The sequence below is a fragment of the Volvox carteri genome, assembly GCF_000143455.1.
Source record: "Volvox carteri f. nagariensis unplaced genomic scaffold VOLCAscaffold_32, whole genome shotgun sequence".
NCBI lineage: Eukaryota > Viridiplantae > Chlorophyta > Chlorophyceae > Chlamydomonadales > Volvocaceae > Volvox > Volvox carteri.
In genome coordinates this window covers 1,032,786-1,054,134 of record NW_003307575.1, presented here as the reverse complement: position 1 = coordinate 1,054,134, position 21,349 = coordinate 1,032,786, and the positions used below count along the sequence as shown (strand labels likewise).

The 21,349-nt window shown below is 56.7% G+C and overlaps 4 protein-coding genes across 4 annotated transcripts; 3 read left to right on the top strand and 1 right to left on the bottom strand.

The window, feature by feature from the left end:
* Positions 1-619: 619 nt before the first annotated feature.
* On the top strand, positions 620-2,428 carry VOLCADRAFT_93599 (uncharacterized protein; the record flags this gene model as incomplete). Its single annotated transcript, XM_002952851.1, has 5 exons — positions 620-759; positions 1,321-1,401; positions 1,932-1,974; positions 2,120-2,220; positions 2,386-2,428. 5 exons carry the CDS (start codon positions 620-622, stop codon positions 2,426-2,428), a joined length of 408 nt encoding a protein of 135 aa, XP_002952897.1.
* A 1,092-nt stretch (positions 2,429-3,520) lies between these two features.
* VOLCADRAFT_105716 (uncharacterized protein) lies at positions 3,521-5,922 on the top strand. The gene is made up of 5 exons (XM_002952850.1): positions 3,521-3,982; positions 4,100-4,184; positions 4,403-4,497; positions 4,756-5,046; positions 5,401-5,922. The coding sequence occupies exons 1-5, from the start codon at positions 3,680-3,682 to the stop codon at positions 5,488-5,490; spliced, it is 864 nt and encodes a 287-aa protein (XP_002952896.1). The 5' UTR covers positions 3,521-3,679; the 3' UTR covers positions 5,491-5,922.
* An 8-nt stretch (positions 5,923-5,930) lies between these two features.
* VOLCADRAFT_105715 (uncharacterized protein) lies at positions 5,931-9,201 on the top strand. The gene is made up of 10 exons (XM_002952849.1): positions 5,931-6,028; positions 6,335-6,475; positions 6,633-6,719; positions 6,847-6,915; positions 7,031-7,078; positions 7,177-7,264; positions 7,435-7,634; positions 7,886-8,047; positions 8,206-8,355; positions 8,552-9,201. Exons 2-10 carry the CDS (start codon positions 6,347-6,349, stop codon positions 8,690-8,692), a joined length of 1,074 nt encoding a protein of 357 aa, XP_002952895.1. The 5' UTR covers positions 5,931-6,028; positions 6,335-6,346; the 3' UTR covers positions 8,693-9,201.
* A 2,341-nt stretch (positions 9,202-11,542) lies between these two features.
* On the bottom strand, positions 11,543-19,659 carry VOLCADRAFT_93596 (uncharacterized protein; the record flags this gene model as incomplete). The annotated part of the gene is made up of 9 exons (XM_002952772.1): positions 11,543-11,784; positions 12,223-12,356; positions 13,128-13,366; positions 14,123-15,097; positions 16,289-16,348; positions 16,521-17,432; positions 17,759-18,984; positions 19,301-19,376; positions 19,573-19,659. 9 exons carry the CDS (start codon positions 19,657-19,659, stop codon positions 11,543-11,545), a joined length of 3,951 nt encoding a protein of 1,316 aa, XP_002952818.1.
* Positions 19,660-21,349: the final 1,690 nt, after the last annotated feature.

The following is a 21,349-nucleotide window of genomic DNA, read 5'->3' as shown; positions in this document are numbered from 1 at the left end:
AGCACCGCCATCGCCTGCGCCGTAAGATGTGATCCGAGGATTTTTATAACGATAAACTTGGGACATCGAAAGCTCCTGCAGGCCGCAGGTACGCTCTGCCTGTGCGAATGATTTTTTTGGTTGAACATTCATTGCCTGGCAGAGTTGCTACTCCTGCCGCAACCGCCATTGCTACTCCTGACGCAACTGTTTATGCAACCGCTGCAACGTTGCGGTACATGAACGAAATCATGCACCCATGCACAGACGCGCGTTTGAGTCATCCGTTCCTCTACCATCGGGTAGCTTGCAACCCACATCGTCGCACGCGCACAAGGTAACAGTCTGTGGGAATTTCCGCGGACGTGCGGAAAACTTCCGTATCCATGCAATGAAAATACACGGGCCCCAGTCCAGCACCGGGCCCCAGTCCAGCACCGGGCCCCAGTCCAGCACCGAGAGACCATATTGAACACCCCAAGCCGTGTTTGAAGGGTTTTAGTTTATAAGATTTTAGTTCGGAAGGTTTAGATTGTAGGTTTAATTTATGGGTTAATGCATTGACGATGCCCAATCGGGGCATTGTTGTCTCCCGCAATACCAGTGCCCCCGTACAAACACTCCACACACACAAACACACATGCTCTCCCAGTCGGCCACCACGAAACTCCCCAGCTTCCATTTCCCCCAGACCCCACCTATATCCTTCTTGCCCCGGCATCCGGACTACCGGGCTGGCGACGTCAGTCCTGGGAAGCTTGAGAACCCGAACTTGTGCAGGTGGGCAGGGAGGAGGCCATGCCGTGGATTGTGGGAATACGAACCACGTGAACGAGTGAAGCTGATGCCAAGGATAGACTGATACAGCAGAAGAAAGCAAGCAATAACTAACCAGCCGTACAGGTATGACGTTGATTACACTGTGGGCTTGAAAGCCGGGGGCCGAAACACCGCGGGGGTGGCCACCAGACGCACACGGCTGGTTAGTGTCGTGCATTCCGCCCCCCGGTCTGACCGCGCGAGTTACAGAGGCCGGTACTAAGCAGTGTTCTCCACCGGGGGGTCGCGCTGCAGCTAGATGGGTTCTAGATGGGTCCGCTGGTCACCCAACAGAAACGAAGCCGCACCCGGGGTGTTTTTCCTACGGGCGGAAAGTATACAAACGCTGTACCACCCTGTCATAGAGAGAAACGTCTCGTCCAGGACTAGGGCGACCGGGAGCCCGACGAATCATACAAATCTCAAACAGAAAGAGCACAAAGAGAGCTCACACCACAAGACGCCAAACAGCCTGCCCAGACCACTTCCCACCCCCGCCTCTCCCTCCCTGGGCTAGTCCAGGGAAGGTATCAACCGCAGAGGGGAGGTATCACCTCACGTGTCCATGGCCCCCCTACATAGCGCTGGGCCCCAACTCGAAAGGTGCGCAAATGGCCGTTAGATCTAGTTAGGTTTCTTATTACCTGACATAACCAAAAATAGGACCTCCCTGCCATGACACCCGGCGACCAGGCCACAGAGAAAACGTACGGGGGGGAAAGGGTAGCCAGCTCGGTGGCCCCCCCTTTACCGCTCTACCAATACGGCTGGCTCTCAAAGCCCTACCTCACTGCATCCCGCAGCACGAGGACCCCGGCCTCGTTCCCCGAGAGAACTCAGCAGCCCTACAGCACGCACGAACCTGGAACTACGGCCACTCCTGGCCACCAACCTCCCCCTCATCCACGCCCTCGCTACTGCCACCTGCCGACTCCTACCACTTCTGAATCCTACATCCTCTTGGTGCTCACTTCACCTCTCCCCCTCCCCTCCCGGTCTGTACCCACCCTTCCACCGGTACCCCCAGCCTTCTCGCTCGCCCGGCCGCTGTCTCCCCGACTCGCCGGCACAGCCCCCTCGGACCCATAACCCCTCCCTCCCTCCCTGCCCCTTTCCCCCCCCCCCCATGGCAGCAGCTTCACTCGTTTGTGGTTCGTCTTTCCCCCCATCTTCCCGGTGACAAGCCTCCGTCCCCCATCCCTACTCCCTCACCCTCCGCCACCTCCTCCCGCAACAACCTCTGTGGAGCAGTCGTGTATATTGTCATTGGTATCGCTGGCTACTGCTGTTGTGGCGCCTGCACTTGTGGCCTTTGCTGCAGTTGTGGCTGTGGTCGTGGCTGCCGGGCTTCAACCACTCTCGCAGCTTCGAGCCAGGCCGTAAGCGAGGGACACACCCAGATGCCCATACGCGGGAGGCCGGGTGGGGGGGGGAGGGAGGAGTGGGAGGGAGGGAGGGAGAGGTAGTCATGGAAACGGGCAGGGGAATACGGAACCTCTGGCACGCAGCAAGTCTCCTCCCTATTCCTCTCCCGTCCCTCGTATCTCGTCCCCTCTCCCTCCTTTCTTCTCCCCTTTTGCCGCGTAGGAGACAGCGGGAGGGGAAAGCGGGGGGACTCCCCCACACCTAACTTCATAAATATTCCCAAAGGATCTCCAAGCCCTTTTGCCATTTTCCCCTTTGAGAAAAACCGAACCTGGGGCTCCCCCGCCCCATCAGAGACAAAAAAGGTATGAAAGGCTTAATTTAATGAAACCACCAATTATACGAAACCCACAGGTGGTAATGAGTGGATGAAATGATACAGCGGTGCGGCAAAGGGGTTGGTTGGTTGGGGGAAAGGAAGGCTTGGCAAGGCGGCTTTCCAGTGCACGTGCGTCCGTCGTGAACCAAGCGCTATGGACCGTGGGTCTCTCTCGCTGTCTCACGCAGTGCTGGGTTGGGAAGTGGGTTTCACAGCAGTCATGCCACGCTATGATGGTATGGCGGCGTGCCTTCCCCGACTTGGAATGCGTGGTGCAAAGGATAGGGGTGCGGAAGGGGAGGCAGCTGCGGATGTAGGGCTCACATCTCCCTGGCCCATATGGAGTACCAGGTCTGTAAAGAGGTTTCAAGAATGTTGCGGTGTTATTACTACGATAAGGAAGTTTGAGGGAAAATTTGTCAACGTGCAAAGTCCTCAAGGCCGGTCACTTGCAGACAGGGGCTGTTGGCTAGATGGAGAGTCGATCGAACTATCGGAGGACGCAACCCAGCCGGTTGCCGCGCTGTGCCGCTTCACTGTAGGGGCAAAAGCCAATGATTCCATGACCGTCCGGCTCAATACTGCTTCCGTGTGTGATCTACCAGAACTCGGCGACTGCTACTCTAACAGCGCATGGCCAGTGTGGAAAACACCAGCCTGCCGCGCGGCGTGAGCCATTTGGCAATGCAATATAATAGGTTTGCATGAAAACTTGCTGTGTGCTATTGAGCGATGCACGGTCGTCCGGACATAAACATGGGTCAATAAACATGGATTCATGAGCAGCTAGATTGCTAGCTATGCTCGAGCTGATAGAAGAGCGTCGGTATAGTAAGGAGATAGGCGTGCACACGCAAGGGCGAGGGTTACAGCCAACGGCTCCTGTCCTGGATTCATAGTCGTGTACGGTATATGTGTATATCTGTAACATGAGGATTTTTCCAAGACTTGTCCATGTTAGCCAAAGCTTTCCTATTGTACATTATCATGAGACTTTTTACTATGATGACCATGCATGCGATCGACAGCATGACGCGTTGGCTCTCTCGTGCTGGTTAAGGAAGACAGCTCGAAAGGCAAACGGTTTTCCCCTTCGCCTCCTTGCCCAACTTATAGCTAATATTATATAAAAGGAAAATGAGTCAGATAGCCACAGAAGCGATCCATGTGGTCCAGCGGGCCCCGATGTCAATCACCATTGGGTGGCTCCTCAGCCTTCCCGTTAGTTTGCCAGCATGGCTGCTGCTGTCTATATGGTCAAGGGTCTTGACGTGTTTACGCCAGGCACTTTGTGTTGGCGGAAAAAAGGTGGACGTCAAGTTGCCTGAGCGACCGGCAGCCGAAGACGCCCATGCGCAGACAGAGCTTAACATGCTTGAGCTCGACAAATGTTTGGCCATGCTGGATGCAAACGAGGATGCTGTGTGTGACCACCGAAAGGTCTGCCATGGTTTTGCATACGGTGTTCGCTATGCTCAAAAAGATGCATGGGGACTCCACATATTACAGTGAAACGACCCTCGGAAAATTTCTGGTCCCCACCTCGATAACATGCAGTTGTTGGAGGTCGCCCGCAAGACTAACGAGGCGCTGCGCACCGAGCTTGACATGACCGTTGACCGCATGGCTCTTCTCAGCCAACGTAGGTGGTGACAAGCTATTGCCCTTGGTCATGCAGCTACAAGACACGTGGGGGATAAAACCCTGAATGCATGTAATGCCTAGTCGGGTGGCCTCTTTATAAAACAGTTCAGTAAGTGGTGTCACGCTGAGACCCAAGTGAGCGGCATGCTGTCCTATCCAAACCCTTGCTACCTTCCTGTGAGTGCGCCTGCTAACGCATCCTGCTGGCTCGTCCAGATAATGCGGACTTGGAGGGCTACAAAGACCGGCTACTGGGCACGCTACGCGACGTGGTACTGCCAGTTTTCGTCAGGTTGACCCAGATGACTGAGGTGCGATCCGAGCTATGCCTGAAAAGAGTTGCCTTATCATTTACGCGCGTTTTGACAAAGGTTCCTATGCAATACGTTCGAAGTCCCGGGTCGGCATGGAACAAGGGGGAAGTGTTTGCTGTTCCGCTGACGCCCCCGGGGTAAACACGAGGCAGCATGTTTCCCGGAGGGTGGCAGGGAAATGGTGGCTAATTGAGAAACATGAGAGGGAAGAAATACAGAGAAACACGGAACGCCCCTCTCCCGTCACGAACCCAGGATGATGATGTCCACAATATCACTGCCGAGGTCTTTCAAGCATTGGACACCACCCGGCATTTGGTGTCAGAAGCTGAAGGCATGTACTGCGCCACGGCGGAGGCGAGTCCCGTTGAGAAGCCGGGTGACATGAGCGTGCGGCAGTCGCCGTTCAGCGATGTGCTGACTCAGCTGACACACATGCCACGCCTGGCAACACCTTCCCGGGACACACAGGACGGAGACGACACCCAGCGTGACGACATTGGCCGCGGCTTCTTGAGCGCCAGGCAGTCGTCCAGTACAGCTAAGGTGTGGTGGTTTTAAACGACCAGGTGTAACTGTTACACCTTGTGTGGCACGGAAGGAAGATTGCGCGACACAGGAGCGCCGAGACACCACGTGTGAACGGTTTTGTGAAGCGAAGGCGCATTTTGAGATGCGTGACTTTCTATTCGGCTAGCTGGTTTTAAAGGGACAGCTTACGTGCGATGCTCAGGTGCCACCGACACGGTCAGGACGTGCCGGAGGCAGGGTCAGGACATACCCGTCTTAGTTTCGGGTTTGCACGCGGTGCAAGCTACTATTTAAAAACTATGCGCAAGCCATGCATTGTCTGCAAGCCACGCATTGTGAAGTCAATGCTTGCTGCCTGTCACCTCACAGGTGCTGTCATTCGGCTCTCCAAATCGCTCCTCCACGGTCGTGCACATCCTTGTGCACGACGTCCAGACCACCAGGTCGGCGGTCCTTTGAAGCTAGCATTCACTATGGTCGAGCAGAGTGGAGTTGACTTGTAGCCATCTCTTTATTTGCGAATCTTGTAGTCAGGCATAGTCTCGGCGACGCGCCCTGATAGCCACATTCCGAAAGCGGGAACTTTTTGTGCCATGATCGCGCGATGATGTGACAGAGCTCGTATACGGCATGTTGTTATTTCTGTGTTAGATGCTGTAGGTTTTCATGCAGGTGCATGTGTAGCATCGCAGGCTTGTGTTGCGGTCGCCGCAGCTGAGAAGGTAATAATAGGTAACAATTATTTGGAAGGAACGTGATACTTTTATCGTGCATAATAGCGCAGGCATTTGACTTGTTTTTGAAGTTGTCCTCTCTTCACGCCGTACGCCGTGGATCCGTAATGGGACCAAAACCCTTTACATGGGCGTCCACTGTAACAGTATTGTCATCAGTCTTCACTGGATTGAAAGTTGTCCATTAAGTTTGAAAGGCTTGCCATCGGAGCAGGAAACCGCAACACCCACAAGATCGGTGTCCTGGGAACTTCATCTGAAAGGTGTGTCTTAAGCCGATACTATCATCACATATGAGCTCTGAGCATGCGGAAATTAAACCTGTGACGTTGAACATTGACGGGCGTTGCTCGTTAGAAACTCGGACTTCCGACAACTTGCGAGACGCCTGATGTCCGGGGACATATTAAGCGATTGCTCTGCCGTGAAGGTCGGAGCACATAATCTTGAGAGTCATAGGCTGGAGCTATTACATCGCGACAGGATGCGCGCCTGTCGTGGAGGGATGCTGCCTTTGGTTTGCGCCTTCAGTTTTGGTCTGTGCCGCGTGGTTTGTTGCTTATTTGCAGGGAAGAAAAAAGATGAATATGGCCGACTACGATTTGCCTGCTAAAGATGCAACCGAGAAAGTGCTCGACAACCCATCCAAACTTGTTTCCTCAGACAGCCCGCTCCCTGATACACTTAAACAAGAAGCTTCTGAGATGAAGGTACGTTTTTAGGTGTGTCTATTCAAGATCAGAGCGCTATGCCATAGCGCGCGTTTTTTGCTCGGTTACCTGACAGGCATCCTTTGGGTCCCTAACTCTATCGCATAGGAGCCATAAGAAACATTTTTTGCTTAGATGTTTCTACATGTCTTCGCAGACAGCTTTTGGCTCTCCACACCCTGACCCGGTGCCTGATGTACCGGAGGCGCCTGCGGCCTCACCAGTCGTTAATCCAGCCAAGCAGGTGGGTGTTAGGAAAGATGGGAGTTTAGGAGACTTTCTCGAGCGTGGGGTTATCCTCTGCACCTTCAGTGCTGAGAGCCTGCCCTCAAGCAGGGCTTTATAAATGCGCATTCTTTTCCCCGTCGCAGCTGGACTTTAACGTGAACCCACCTACACCAGCGACACCTGTGATGATGGCTTCCACGGCTGGCGACGAGGTGCGTATCGACTTGTGTATGGTGTGTCATCAAGATGCTTGTGATCCGCGGCCTTTTGGCCATACTGCACGCTGCTGCTCACCCACATGGAGACATGATGGTTTTCCTTGCGTAGTTGGACTACAACGCCTTCATCACCGAAACCCTTCTATGGACGAACAAGGTGCGGACTTTGTGGAGTGCTACATGCGTGTGGGTTGCTGGAGGGGTAAGGCCTGCGGAGTAAACTCAATAACGACAACCTTCTCCCGGGCAACACAGGTCCGCTCGTCATTCTACTTCATCTGCGGCCTGCTCGCGTGGCTGGTCGTGCGGGCGGTTTTCACGAGTCCAATCACCCTATTCACAGGTGCGCTTGCAGCTACGGGAACCTCCCCAGTAATGGCCCACAATTTGTAGGAGGACTTACGCCTTCACATTAACTAACATGCATGTCGGGGGATTCTGAACATCGGTTAAGCTGTAATCAAGTCATCGTATCCGAATTGTACGCACGTTTACCCCACGCACGTGCTGCAGGCCTATGCTATACACTCCTGTTTAGCCTCGGCTTCAACTTTCTCCGCGGCGCATTTGCGCCTCGCTACCAGGAGCGTTGCACTTGGGCCAACTCGTCCCTGACGCAGTTGCTCATCTCAGTGGTGACTGGGGCAATTCGCGTGGCGGCGTCGCTGCATGATCGCCATCTTCATGGCTTGGACCCGCTGCGCACTCTGGAGGTGCGTGTGCTGAACTCCACGCTGTGTGGGTAGATTCAAGAGCATGAATCTCATTTCATTGATGTCACAAATTGGTTTTGCGCCAGCCACATCCTCGTGCGTTGTGGCCTCCGCAGCAGCGGTACAAAGACATGGGATGTGTGGGTATGCCACGGCTTACTCAGCTGTTCCTAGTTTTATGGAATGCTTAAGCGATCCTTGGCTTCATTAGGGTTCAACTCCTCCATTGGGCCACTACTATATGTTTGCAGGTCGGCATGGCACTCTGGATATTGTCGGTGCTGGGCCGCGCTTTGGATGCTGTGACGCTCTTGTTGCTGCTGCATCTCGGGGCCTTCACCCTGCCGCTGGGTTACAAGGTGTACAAGAAGCGCATCGACACCATTGTGGCCGACGTGTACGGCAAGGTTCACGTAAGTCTGCCTCGCTCAAGTGTGCGACTGGCAGTCACATTCCGGACGTGTTCATGGCGTCTTGGATGACCACCTGCTGAGTTTCAGTCGATGTTTTCCGCCAGGTTTTTTATGCTCAGCGATTTCTTGAATATGAATCTGGATATGTGTTCCTGCAGGCCCAGTACGAGAAGTTCGATCGTCGTGTTAGGGCGGCGATGGTTTTGGTTCCTATGGCGACCATGTTCATCCTCCTGCCCAACGTTGATCGTTTCGTGGCGATCTTTATTTGCCTCGCATACGGGCGTGTCCTGGCGAAGCCCGACGAGGTAGGACTTAGGTTGGAAAGGTAACCTGTGCTCTGATGCTCCCAGATGCTTTATGCTCGTGAAGTGGTTTGGCTTACAGGACCTAGGGTTTGGATCGCAGGGCGCGTGCTGCCTCAGAGTGCATCTCCGCTTGTGCCTTGCCTTGACATAACATCCTTTGACTTCACGTTCGTCTGGGTTTATTTCTACGATGCAGTTCGCCACCTTCCAGAAGCGCATCGAGCCCGTTGGCAAGACTATCAAGAAGACGGTGTTTACGCCGGTGACCAGTGCGGCAGCTAACGCTATGTCGAAGTACGACTTGACGCCCACCCCGCGCAAAAAGAAGGCCATCTAAGGAGGGTCGCCAAGAAGTAGCCATGGGGGCAGTGGGAACAGCAATGTCATTGCATCTTTGATTCGTCCGGGTCTGCATGAGGCTTCTGCCCGGGGCAAACCGGATTGCGGGATGTAGCACGAACACAGTTCGTGGCTTCTATTTGAAGGGAGGGATTAATGCGCAGGTCTTGCATTTTGCAATCGCTGCAGTATATATTTGAGGTGTGCAGGGTGTTCACATCGCCTGCCGGTTAGGGCCGTGGTCAGTATGACTAGGCAGGGCTTGTTCAGCAATTGTTTCTAGCCAAGTTATAATTTCGCTTGCGTCTCAATCATGGCGGGTCGGAGGTCGACGTGAGGCTGTCTTCTCTACTAGCACCGATCACGAGTGAATTGACGGTCATCTTCGGGTATGTTTGCCTTGAAGGGCCAGGCAAGTTTATATGTCAACTTACACTTTCGCTTTTGACGGTGTCATTCGTGTTAGAGTAGTTTGACTTCGAATTCATTGTAAGGGAATCGCAGTTTATGCCTTAGTTTACTCCTGCCTAGGTTTTATGCCTGCAAGTAGTGAATTCGGCTGAACAAGTTTGTTCAAACAGACGATGGATGAATGCCAGCTCATCGTTCATAACGCAATACGAAAATGGCTAGACAAATAGGGATTGGAGTAACGGTGTTCTATTGCTAGATTGCGACGTCCATCGCGCGAACTACCTTCGCGATTTACAGTGCGATCATGTGGGAAAATGAATCATAGCTAAAGTAGTGGTCCTTCACCAACTAATGCGATAAGACCAGTCCTAGTCCGTTATCATAAACATATATGGCATAAGCAACCTGACTCGATGCTGCGGTACCAAGGATAGGGAGATCGAACGCGACTGCTTGCCGGGCAAGTTATAACTGACTCCGCCTGCCGACCTCTCGGGTGTTTGAGAGGTGGTGAAATGGGAGGTGGCCCCCCATCTTGTGCACGGTGTAGGACGTGATAAAATCAACTTGCGAGCTGACCAGGAACTAAGTTGATGCGCCGTTGATCCGCTAGATTTGGTTGGATGCCGGTGGAGTTGCCAAACTAAAAGAGTACACTCTGAAGTCGAATGGGGTGAATGGATTAGGGTGCCCCTCTAGCAGGGGAGAGCAGGGAATTGCCTCGGGAAGGAGGCCACTGGTGAAGCTTAATCATCCTGTAATAACATCAACATCAACTGTATAACCGCCCAGACCAACATCTCCTCTAAGCAAATCACATCCCCAGCCTCGCCAGGATCAACGATCAACACTGCACAGCCTACACAGGACTCAAAAAATTCCCTTCAAGGAGGGGCACTCAAGGGGGTGGCGGTATGAATCGCGTATCCCCGGTTCAGGCTCACGCCGTGCAAACCCCCCACATTCACACACACATTAAAAAGGGACGCAGCCTCCACGCGTCCCTCTGACTCTAAAACTGCAGCGCACATGAGCATACACCCTCACTGCTTACGATCTAACACGATGGCGCTTTATCTCTATTGCGCCTCTAGCCCCGGCAGAAACACAATAAATAGCCAATGCCATGCCGTGCCGCGCCGCAATGTCAGGCGCTGGCTAATTCCTGGAAGCCATTTCCTCTTGCGAGGGTGTAATGGTTGCTAGGGTTTGGAGGACAGCTCTCATACCATTAACAGGAGTCGACGCGGACACGCGGCAACCCCTGGCACGTGCCACGTACCGCGCCTCAGAAGTTATCTTGGCCCCTTGGGGCTCCTCCTTCAGATGTTGTAGAACACTGAACATCTGTCGTACATTGAACGCATGGCGCATGGCGGAGCAGTCTTCCCTTCGACATTAATCGACACACGCAGACGCCAGGTTGCCAAGTTCAGCGTTCCTGAAGACACAAGCACACATATGCAAATTATTCATCCATGTACTCACCCACCTACCGGCACATGTCGCCGCTACCTAACGTGAACTACTCCCCTTGCCCTGCCTCTGCACGGCTCTCCATTCTTCCCCTGAAGGTGGCAAACTCCCCGCACCACACACAAACACTGGAAGCACACATATCTTCTTGTTGAAGTCCTTAACCCTCATAATTATGCTAATTTCCGATATCCTTCGAAGATTCATTTGACAGATAGGCTGACGGACGGACAGATCGGAGAAGCAAGCAGACTGACAAACAGATGGACAGACAGACGCACGGAGGAAAAGAGAGAATACCCGAAGTCGCTTTACGGCAAAAAATGGCGACCACAATGGCGAATGCAAAGACCACAAATACGACTAGACGACGCTGGCCCCGTACAGCAGTCGCGTTTCACACATGACATGGCAGAGCAGTGCGATCCATTTAATAACCACCGACCATCACCATCATTTTCGCCAACGCTATCATCACCGGCCCAGACACGATCATTAACCATGGTCACCGTCGTCACCACATCGCTGCGAACCCGGAACTACGGGACAAAGTCAAGAGCCCCTTACAGCACCACCCCGAAGACCCCCCAAGAACTCCCAAACAAACAGCTCGTATACACCACCACCACCATCACCACAACCACCACAAGCAGGACCAACCCCGTTCACAAAGCGCTTCCTCCCCACAACGTTTACAGACACACGCGTACGCTCCCATGCATTCTTCCTGCATGGTGCGCACTCCTAGAACCCCATCCTATCATGCACACACACACCACCCCTCTACTTAAGCATCTTTCCCCCCCCACACACACACACACACACAAAAATCCCATCAGCTCGTTGAAGTCACTGCGACACAGCAGGCGGCAAGCAAACGCATCGTCTTGGCCCCTCACAACAACAACATCACTGACGGGCACAGTATCAACGGACACCTCTAACTAACATCACGGCATCACCAACCGCCGCCGCGGTGCATGCCCGCAGTGCTCCGATGCTGTGCTGCAGCCGCCGCTCCTGCGGCCGTGGCGGGTGCGGGGACGACAGGGCCCGCCGGCACCGCCGCAGCCACACCCACAGGAGCGGTGCCTGAGCGCATCCGCCCAGCGGTACTGGCAGCAGCAGCAGCAGCGGCACCAGCGGTAGGTGCGGCAGCAGCCCCCGCCGCCACCGAGTGCTCCGAGAGCAGGCGGTCCGCTGCAGCGGAGAGGAATGTTGGGTTCGTTAACAGTTGGCATGGCAGTTAACAGGTGTGATCACATTTGTGAGGGTGGTTACCTTGCTCAAACCCCTCGGTGCGATATGTGTGCGCTGGAGTAAGGACAGACAAGTTCAGGGCCGTCAGGACCGTCAGTAAGGTCTGGAAGACGGCGGCTGGTCAGTACGGGATAAGCTGGCATTGGAGAGACGATCACGTGCACGGGTAATAAATACGCAAGGGGAATGGTAAACGAATGATGATGTATGTCAAGCGTGGGGCGTTTCGATACTTTGATTCAAGCCAACGCAAACACTCAACATAATACATACAGAGATACGGATGCTGTCGAACTGGCGGTGCACTGGTAAGTACGGGTGTGTGCTCTCCTCATCAACAGCAACACCAACACCAGCAACAGCACAGCAACAGCGCACCTCTCGTCTGGCTGAGCTCCTGCGGTAGCGCCAGCAGTCGGGCGATCAGGCCCGTCCACAGTGTAGCCAGGTGCACCACCTCCAGTACGGCCTGCTGCCGTAACTCGGCACCCAGAGGGCGGGTGGCCCATAGACTGGTGGCCACGAAACCCCACAAAGGTGGGTGGGAAGGGAGGGGGAGAGGCGTGGGGGAGGGGGGTGGGGAGGGAAATCTCATATGCATAAAACAAGAAGGCCGATTGGATGGAGAGGGGACTGGGGAGCAGAGGGCGACTGTGACGCAACCGAGGAGGCACAGGCCTACAGTCAGCAACGTTAGGTCAAGTGCCTACGTCAGGTTGTTTCAGGTTGTAGGTTTAAAGCTGTTGCTGGTTGAGGAGGGAGGGGGGTTGAAAGACGAACCCCGAACGAGTGAAGCTGCTGCCAAGGAAAGAGTGGGGGAGAAGGGGCATGGCAGAGGGGGGGAAGAAAGAGCATGGCAGCGAAGAGAGAGACGGAAAGAAATCATGATACGACGTGCAAGAAGAAGAAATGCGGCCAATGGCTGATGTCCACAGCAGCAGAGCCGCACAACGCCGCAGCCGCAGCAGCAGCCGGTGCCCAAACCCCCCTTCCGAAATGCCTTTGAAGCCTCTCCTCAGCCTGCAAAACAAAGCGCATACCCCTCCAGCAATCCACACCGAGGAGACACACACACACACACACACACGGGCCCCCCGTGCCCGGCCACAAACCCTTAACCTCCCTTTCCCGTAGTGCGCAAAATTACTCACCATCTTTCCGCCCCAAACCACAAAAAAACCCCATATGCAAATTGAAGGTTACAACTTCCGCACGAATGTGGGGGTAGTTCGTTAAAGCCCCGGGGGGCCCATGGGCCATATACTCCTGTTGCGAGAACTCACGGGGAGTGGGCCGGTGCCACCGTCGCCGCCGCGGCGCCGGCCGCAGTCACGACGCCATGCTGCTGCAGCAAGCTCGCCAGGGGCGGCACCGCCACCGCCGCCGCCTCCCCAGGACCTCCCCCACCCGCCGCCGCCGCCGCAGCCGGGGCCCCCAACATCGCATGCGGCGCCCGAGCGATCAGCGCGTGCAATACACTAATGTCGTACAGCGGTGCGATGCGAGGCATGTACGGCACAACCTGCGCGGGAGGTGTACGGGACCATTACCACCAGCACTGCGACGCCGGCGGCGGCCGGTTGCCGCCTTTATGGTTCGGCAGTCTGTGTTACTACTGTCCCTCTCTCTACCTCACGCTGGTGTTGCTGTTACAGTAGTCCCTCCACCACCAGCGTCCCCTCCCTCCCTCTCTCCTCCCAAGCCCCAAAGACATGGACACCCAGCCACATACACATGAACACATATACATACATACATGCACACGCACCTCGCTGCTGCAGTAGATGATCTTGGGAATCGCCCGGTCCTGCAGCGCCGCAAAGTGGGGCATCAAGGGGCAGGGCGGCTCAGCAGCGATAGAGTTCGTGAAGGCGGTGCATGCGGCAGCAGCAGCAGCAGCAGCAGCAGCGGCGGCGGCGACGGCAGCGGCGGGGTTGGCCGTTCTGGAGAGGGAACGGAAGGGAAACTAATGAATGCCAAGCTCATTCCCACATTCAGGCAAAGCTAAGCTTGGAACGATGCCTAGGCCTCAAAGCCAAACAGCACAAGGGACGGGTTTTGCCCTAGGAACACGTTTTCGCCTCTACTCGCCTCTTTCCGAGGCTGCCCCCCAGGTCATGCTTCTTGCCTCAAGACAAAACGAGCCAGTGCTCTCTTAAAGGGCCGCCGCTTCCACCCCCTTTGCTGCTCCTCCTCCCCCTCCTCTCCCTCCTCACTGGACGCCGGCAGTTGTTGTCCCTCCTTGACTTTCCTTCGCATCCAACTCCCCTCACCTCACCTCCAGTAACGGACTTAGACTGGGCAGCAGCAACCCCTTCTTATCCTCGCCCGCCGCCGGATCCACCAGGTACACAGTGGCGGGCCATCGTGGAGCCGGAGACATAGAAGAGCCACCGCCGCCGCCAGCCCCAGCGCTACCACCCACGGCCGCGCCCACAGATCCGGGCGACCCACGGGTCGCACCAGCGGCTCCGCCAGAGCCGGCAGCGACGGCTCCCGTCGCCGCCGCCACGGCGGGCGCGTACAGCTGCACCAGACACACCTGGCCCACTTCCACAGCCGAGGAGCTCGCACTCATAGGGTGGTGGTGGTGGTTGTGATGGGGCTGGTGGTGATGGTGGTGATTGTAGGCGGCGCGATGGACCTTACAGGCCACTGCCACCTGCGGCGCTGCGTAGCAATGCTGCAGCATGTCCAGGTGGTCGGGGGTGCAGGCGGTGGTAACAACCTTGACCTCAGGGGTGGAGAGAGACAGCCGCGGAGCGGCGGCGGCTCCGCCGCCGCCGCCGCCGCCGCTGCCGGCCTCTTGACCGGCAACCGCCGTCGGAACCGCCGCTTGGTGGTGTTGGTTCTGCGCCTGCGCCTGCTCTTGCCGCTGCGGGTGACGATAGGACGCCGCCGCTGCTGTAGACGGGGTCCGCTGAACCCCGGCGCCGTGCACCGCTGCTGCCGCCGCCGCCGCCGCCGCCGCTGCTGCCGCTGCCGCCGCAGGAGCTGGTTGTTGTTCCGGAGGCTGCCCCGGAGTCAGCGGCGGGTGGTTGTACTTGCAAGACCCGCCATACCCACACGTTCCGTAGCGCATGTAGTAGGGGCAGTTCATGGTGTTTGGCCGGCGGGGCAGGGCGTCGGAAGTGCCAGCAGCGGCTGTGGATGTGCCAGCGGTGTGGCTGCTGTGACTGCTGCCACCGTTGGCCACGGCCGTGGCGGCGGTGGCGTCACCGGCGCCTGACGCTGTGGTGGCAGCTGCGGCAGCCTGTGGCGGACCAGGAGCGGCGAACATACATCGGGCCGCAGGACGTGAGGTATTCGGGGGAGAAACAGCAGTGATGCGCGGGATGCATGTTGCATGTGGGACATCGGTCGACCCAAGGAGGGCGTTTTATATTGAAGTGAAGCGCCGCGACCGGGAACTAGGCTGGGGATATCATAGGGGAGTACCTTTCTATATTTGTGTATATATGTATGTGTGTATGTATGAATGATGTGTGGGACAGGGGGGTCATATCTTCACCCTGAGGCCGATACCCGGCAGACCCTGCCTTCCCCGGTGTTTCGGGGCACCCTCATCCAGTCACCCTAGCCAACTTCTCAGTGGATCGCTCAGGTTCAGCACCCACCACCGGCATCTAACGGATTCTGCCGGGTCGACAGCGGCGCAACTCCATTCCTGGTCAGCTCGCAAGTCGCCTTTATCCCAGGTCACTACCGTCCATCGAATAGGGGCACTTTTTACCTTCCACCATCGGAAGGAGTTTCGACCTTTACATGTCTCGATCCCGGAACCACCGGGGGCATCAGTGTGTGCCTTATCAGCAGTGCATGAACTTGTGTATTGTATGTATGTATGTATGTATGTATGTATGTATGTATGTATGTCTTCTCGACAGGCAGGAGCAGAGCCCCGAGGTGAAAGGAGTTCCCTAGGGGCTGAGGGGAGCTGTTGGGTGGTCGGAAAGCACCACCCGCATTCTCGTCATCTCCCTTACGACGAATGCGAACCTCACGGTGCACACGCGCTGTGTGACGATGTCGTCCGACAGTGGTAGAGATGGGCAGAGAGAGCTAGAGAGCGAGAAGGGGAGGAGAAGCGATGGGCCCGGCAGATCCGCCCCCAGACCGCCGGAAAGCAAAAAGTGACTAATGGATGGTAATTGAATCGCATTGCCAGTGCAAAAGAAAGACTGATAAACTTGCGTACGGCAGTACGGCGGACACATACACCCACCCACATGCCGATATCTCGATGTAGAGGAGATCAATCTCGAGTGATACCCGAGGGACAGAGAGGAGAGGAGAGGAAGTCAGCCTTTCGACCCCCAGCTCCTCCACAACCTCTATATGGCCAGCCAAGCCATTATGTTACCCCGGCCCACCGACCCACGGGTCGGTATATTCCCCCCACCCATCTTCATGGATCACGAGCGCTGCCCTGTCCGGCACTCACCCTGGCCATGACTCCTGAGGCGCGAAGTCGTACGCTGCGTGGACCCCCATACCAGGCCTCCTGCAGCAAAACATCGCAGTTCATCGTTACATCGCATTTGGAATCCACTAGTGCTGGGTTTCTTCCCTTCGCCCCCTCACACATTTCTTCCCTTCGCGACACCTCGCGTCATCCGCCAGCCGCGCAGGCACGACAATGTACGGCACCGCATGTGCCTGTGCACTGTAAGTACCTGAATTTCAAAGAGATCTGGATCCGCCGCCAGCAAGCGCTCCAAATCGGGTGAGCCCGGCACTGCATTGATCACGATATCGCTGAGGCGAGTGAGCGGAAGGAAACCTCCTTGCTGGCTGTGTAATGCCTTCACTAGGCTCAACGCCGCCGTGCGCTTCGCCGCCGCCGCCGCCAACGCGTACTCGGTGCTGCCTGCACCGGCACCCGCGGCGCGCCCGCTTTCTGAAAGTGAAAACAGGGATTCCACAGCCTGCCGCAGCGCTGCGTCTGACGGCGGTGGCGGTAAACTGTTGTGGCTGCTGCTACTGCCACCGATACCTGCATGACCCGACCCCTGGGTCTGTGCCTGCGGCGCTGGCTGGGCTGGATCGCGACTTCCGCCGCTATGTGAGGCGGCAGAAGAAGCCGCGGCAAAGGCCGCCGTCCGCGATGACGACGCCGCGGTTGCAGGCGATGGCGGAGCCGCCTCCGGCACGCCGCCGCCGCCGCCGCCGCGCCCTGCCCATGACGCCCCGCTGCCACCCCCTTCGCCGCGGCCGCTACGCCCGCCCGTCATGATGCTATCCAAATCTCGAACACCCGCACCCGCCAGCAGCTTCCCCAAATTGAGGGTTATAAAGGGACCCACCTCCTCCCCGTGCCCCGGGGACAGGCCGGGCATGGCCTTCCGGAACACGTGCATGACGTTATTCGAGCTCTCCGAGCCCACCAACCGCTCAAAACCGCCAAGCCGGTTCGGGTCAAACACCTCCGGCGGCAGCTCGCCCCCCAGAGTGCGCGCCAACGTAATGAGCCGCACGCAGTGCGCGCGTCCCGCAAAGGGCCGGGTGCGTGAGGCGAGGTGTACGGCAGCCGTACGACGGATCTCATCTACGGGGCGGCTACCTGAGAAGACCACCGCTGCTGCTGCCTGATGGTGTACGGCCGGGATGGGGACACGGGGCATCGTCGTCGTCGTCTCGATGTCGATAGGACATGACAATGGGGATGATGTGCTGAGGGGGGAAAGAGGAACCACGAACGAGTGAAGCTGCTGCCAGGGGGTCTCTGTAGGTGTATACATATGTATATATGTACATATGTGTATATATATACGTGAATATGTGTTGGTCGGGGGTCAGCAGCAAATTTCATACTCAAAACAGGAGTCAGCGTCATCCCCCATCCTCCCAACCTCCTCCATGCTGCCAGACAGACAGACAGACAGACAGAACGTGTGTTGCGTCATGCACTCACCGCCAACGCCTCCACCACTCGCTCCCGCAGGACGTCCAAATCCAGTGAGACCACCGCCGCCTCGACGTCATCGCCTCCGCCGCCGTACCCATGGCCTCCCTCGCCGCCCCAAGTCGCTGTCGTACCCGTCGTACCCGTGCCGGCGCCTCCGCCCGGTAGCAGCACCTTGAAACACCCCCGACTGGACCGCTCCTGCAGCCGCTGTGACAGCGCCCCCGCGAGCCATCCGCCTCCACCGTTGCCGCCGCTATGATGTGGCGGCGGCGGCGGCGGCAGCAAGTGCGGCGCCGTCTCCCGTACATGCGTGACTAAACGATGCAGTGGCAGACGGAAGCGGTGGGTGTCGGGCGCGATGGCGCCAGGAAATGGCAGGCCGCGATTGCCGCCGTGTCCCGCACTGCCCCCGCGACCAGCGTCGGCCAGCGCCAGCGCCACCACCGCCATCAGATGGTCATGAGGAGAGCCGGACGCGGCGAAGACAGCCCGGATGTATATCTGTAGCAGGTCGGGTCGCAACGGCAATACAGGTTGGTTATTGGAGGCAGCGGCGGCGGCGGCGCCGCCGCCGCCGCCATTGGCGTAGCGGGAGCCGCCGGCAGCAGCGGCTCCACCTCCACCCCCACGGAATCCACGACCGCGGGTCGTCTCCCTGTCATCATCTTCGCCGTACCCTTCACCGCCGTCGCCGCACTCCTCCGCCTCTTCATAATATTCCTCGGCGTCGCGGTTGCCAACGCCGTTGCCTGCATCCCCGTGGCGGCCGCTGCCCCCCAGCCCGTTTGCAAACGACGCCCGTTGCATCGCCGCCATCGCGGCTGCGACGTCGGCTGCGATGTCAATCGCCGCTTCACTGTTGCCGTAGGCGCCATCCTCGCCGCCGTACTCGCCCCACTCCATGGCGCCGCCGTCGTCATCGCCGCCGCGGCCAGCAGCAGCAGCAGCAGCAGCAGCGGTCGCCGTGTCGTGTCCGTTTCCATGATGCTCCCGTCCACTCGCAGACGGCCCTCCGGCCTGCAGCTGCTGCTGCTGTTGCGGCGGCGTTTGCTGGTGATACTGCTGTTGATCCTGCTGCAGCAGCTTACTGAAGTTTAGGCGAATGGCGCTCAGGTCGGGTGTCAGCTCCAGTCGTGTTTCTCCTCTCAGCAGTTGCCGTAGGGAGGTGTAGGGGTGGTCAGGGTGGTCGCGGAGGTCCATGCGGGATGTCCACGCAGCCGCCAGGAAGCTCTCTACGCGAGGTGTGCGTGTATGTGTGTGCGTTTGTGTTTGCAGGGTTGGTGGATGGTGGATGAGTAGTGGCTGAGGTGGTTGGGAGCGGCAGAAGAGATCGTAGTCGCAACCGTGGGTGCGAGATGAGCAGTACCGGTAGGAAAAAAACAAACGTTGGGAGTGAAGTAGTGCCATCGGCCCCATCTGGCCATCGCAGTTATTCTTTCCTGACACCACAGCAGCCCATATCAGTGCATTTCAAGCCGAGCGCGCGAGCGATGATGGAGCCAAAGCATCGCTCCGCAGAGGACTTACACCTACACCAAATTCCCCCACCTGCGTCGTCCACTGGTGCCAGGAAGAGGTCGTGTGGCCGCATGTCGATGTGCTGCCGGGAGACGATGTACCAGGCCTGTCGGGATGGCCGGAAGGACCCGCCCGGGCGATTTACGTAGCGCGCTAGAGGAGGGTCAACAGGTTCGAACCGTTGCCAACGGGCGACGGCCGGCACATGTTCCTAGCGAAAAGTTGGCTGCATCAAAGTTGCTTCCTGAGCTGATTGAGTCAACGCAGACCTTGCCGCGACGAACAGCCGTTTTGGGGCTTACCAGCTGGTTGTGCGCCCATGAACGAGGCGAGGATGTGTCCCAGACCCTGTCAATATACACCTTCAAGCAATCCTTTCCAGCTGTCATAAGGGATGCTGCATCAAGAAGTACGTTGCCGGTGCCATCGCTGTGCACAAAGCACAACTCTGCAAAGATGATGTCTGCGAGTCGTGCTGGAGCGAGTAGGTCGCCAGAAATCGTTGAATCATGGCTCGACACCAATGCTCTGGACAACTCATCCAGGGGTAGTCGATAATGCGGCTCCTGCAATAGCCGTAGGGCGGCCAACTTTTTCACCCGGGCCTCCACCTTGCTATCCCGCCATAGCAGGTTTGCATATACATGTAGTGCGCTAGCCATAAGAACCAAAAACTAAACGGAAATGCGATAGCAAGCGCCCTCGGGAAAGCCTGGAAAGAGTCAAGCGAGTGACATGGTCATCGTCCTTGGCAAGAGCAACTGTTCCGAGCCGGAACAATACAACCGGACAATATTTTCCTCAACAAAACCAACAAAACTTCAGCCCGAGAAAACTTGCTAAAGTATACAGCCGGGGGGAGCTTGCTGCCTGCCGAAATCCCTGCTACACGGTCTCGCTTTGCGGCTTTCCTGATATAACTCTTTCGTTGAACACCTCGAACATTGGAAGTGATAGCATGGGCACAAACCGAAGGACCGGGAAATGTTCCACACACATGAGATGTGGAATGTACGAATGGACCATCCCAACAGCAGCCGTACAAGAAGTCCACCTTAGCTTCAGCCCCTGATGTCGACCGTTCACAAGCACATCAGTATTGACACGTATACCAGCGGTTAAAAATCCTCTTCCTCCATTCTTGCAGCCCCGAAACTAAATAAAAAGAAATGCCAGGGGTACAGCGCAACCCTCTCCTACCTTCGAGTCCATGCGTAACCTCTACCCGTCCCGCTGTGTCTACGCCATGACACTCGCCAAAGTGTGCAGGTGAATGGAGTACAGACTGAGGGGTACATGCTTGGCAATTACATTTTCAAAACCTCGACGACGACCTACAACACGCATGTGGTGATTTATGAAGGAGGCAAGGCCAGTCGCTCGCTCGCCAGACTGGCTGCCTTTCTTTCCTTCTTTTTTCTTGCTCGCCAGACTGGCTGCCTGAATCACGAGCCCGGACGCATGGCAAGTAAGGTCCGGGATCATCACCTCACGCTTAGTCGGAGAATACCTCTTCCGAGCCGCGAAGGCGATTGCATTACAAAGCCACCAAGCGCGTCAAAATTCGGACAGGGGCCAGTCATATATCACATATCTCTACGCTAGCGACGTCTCCGACTTTCTTATCTTGTCTCATCTCGCATCAACTCGCCTTGCGTAATGGTGGCCGGGCATACCGGTTCACTTTTCATGGTTTTGGACTCTGCGAGCTGAGGCTGAAGTTTTGCCATTTGGGTTTTGCCACCAGTTTTAAGGACTCCGGAAGTAGCTAAGAGAAACGAATAGGGTAAGTAAGTAGAGGTGTATACATGGTTTTGAAACGGCAGCCAACGGCCGGCGTTACGTTCCGACACACGTACATACATGCATACTCTCTCTTCACGTATTCTCTACACAGCACCACATCCATTTCCATGACGGCCGCCGCAGCCAATGCAGTGTAGCTCCGATCCCCACGCCTAGGGCCCCTCCCGCGACCGGCGTCATGTCTGCAACAGCTCCTTAAACGAACATTCCGTGGCGAAGTAAGACGGTTAATCCAAGTTGCATCAGGTGACAAGGCAGGCATCAGGTGACAAG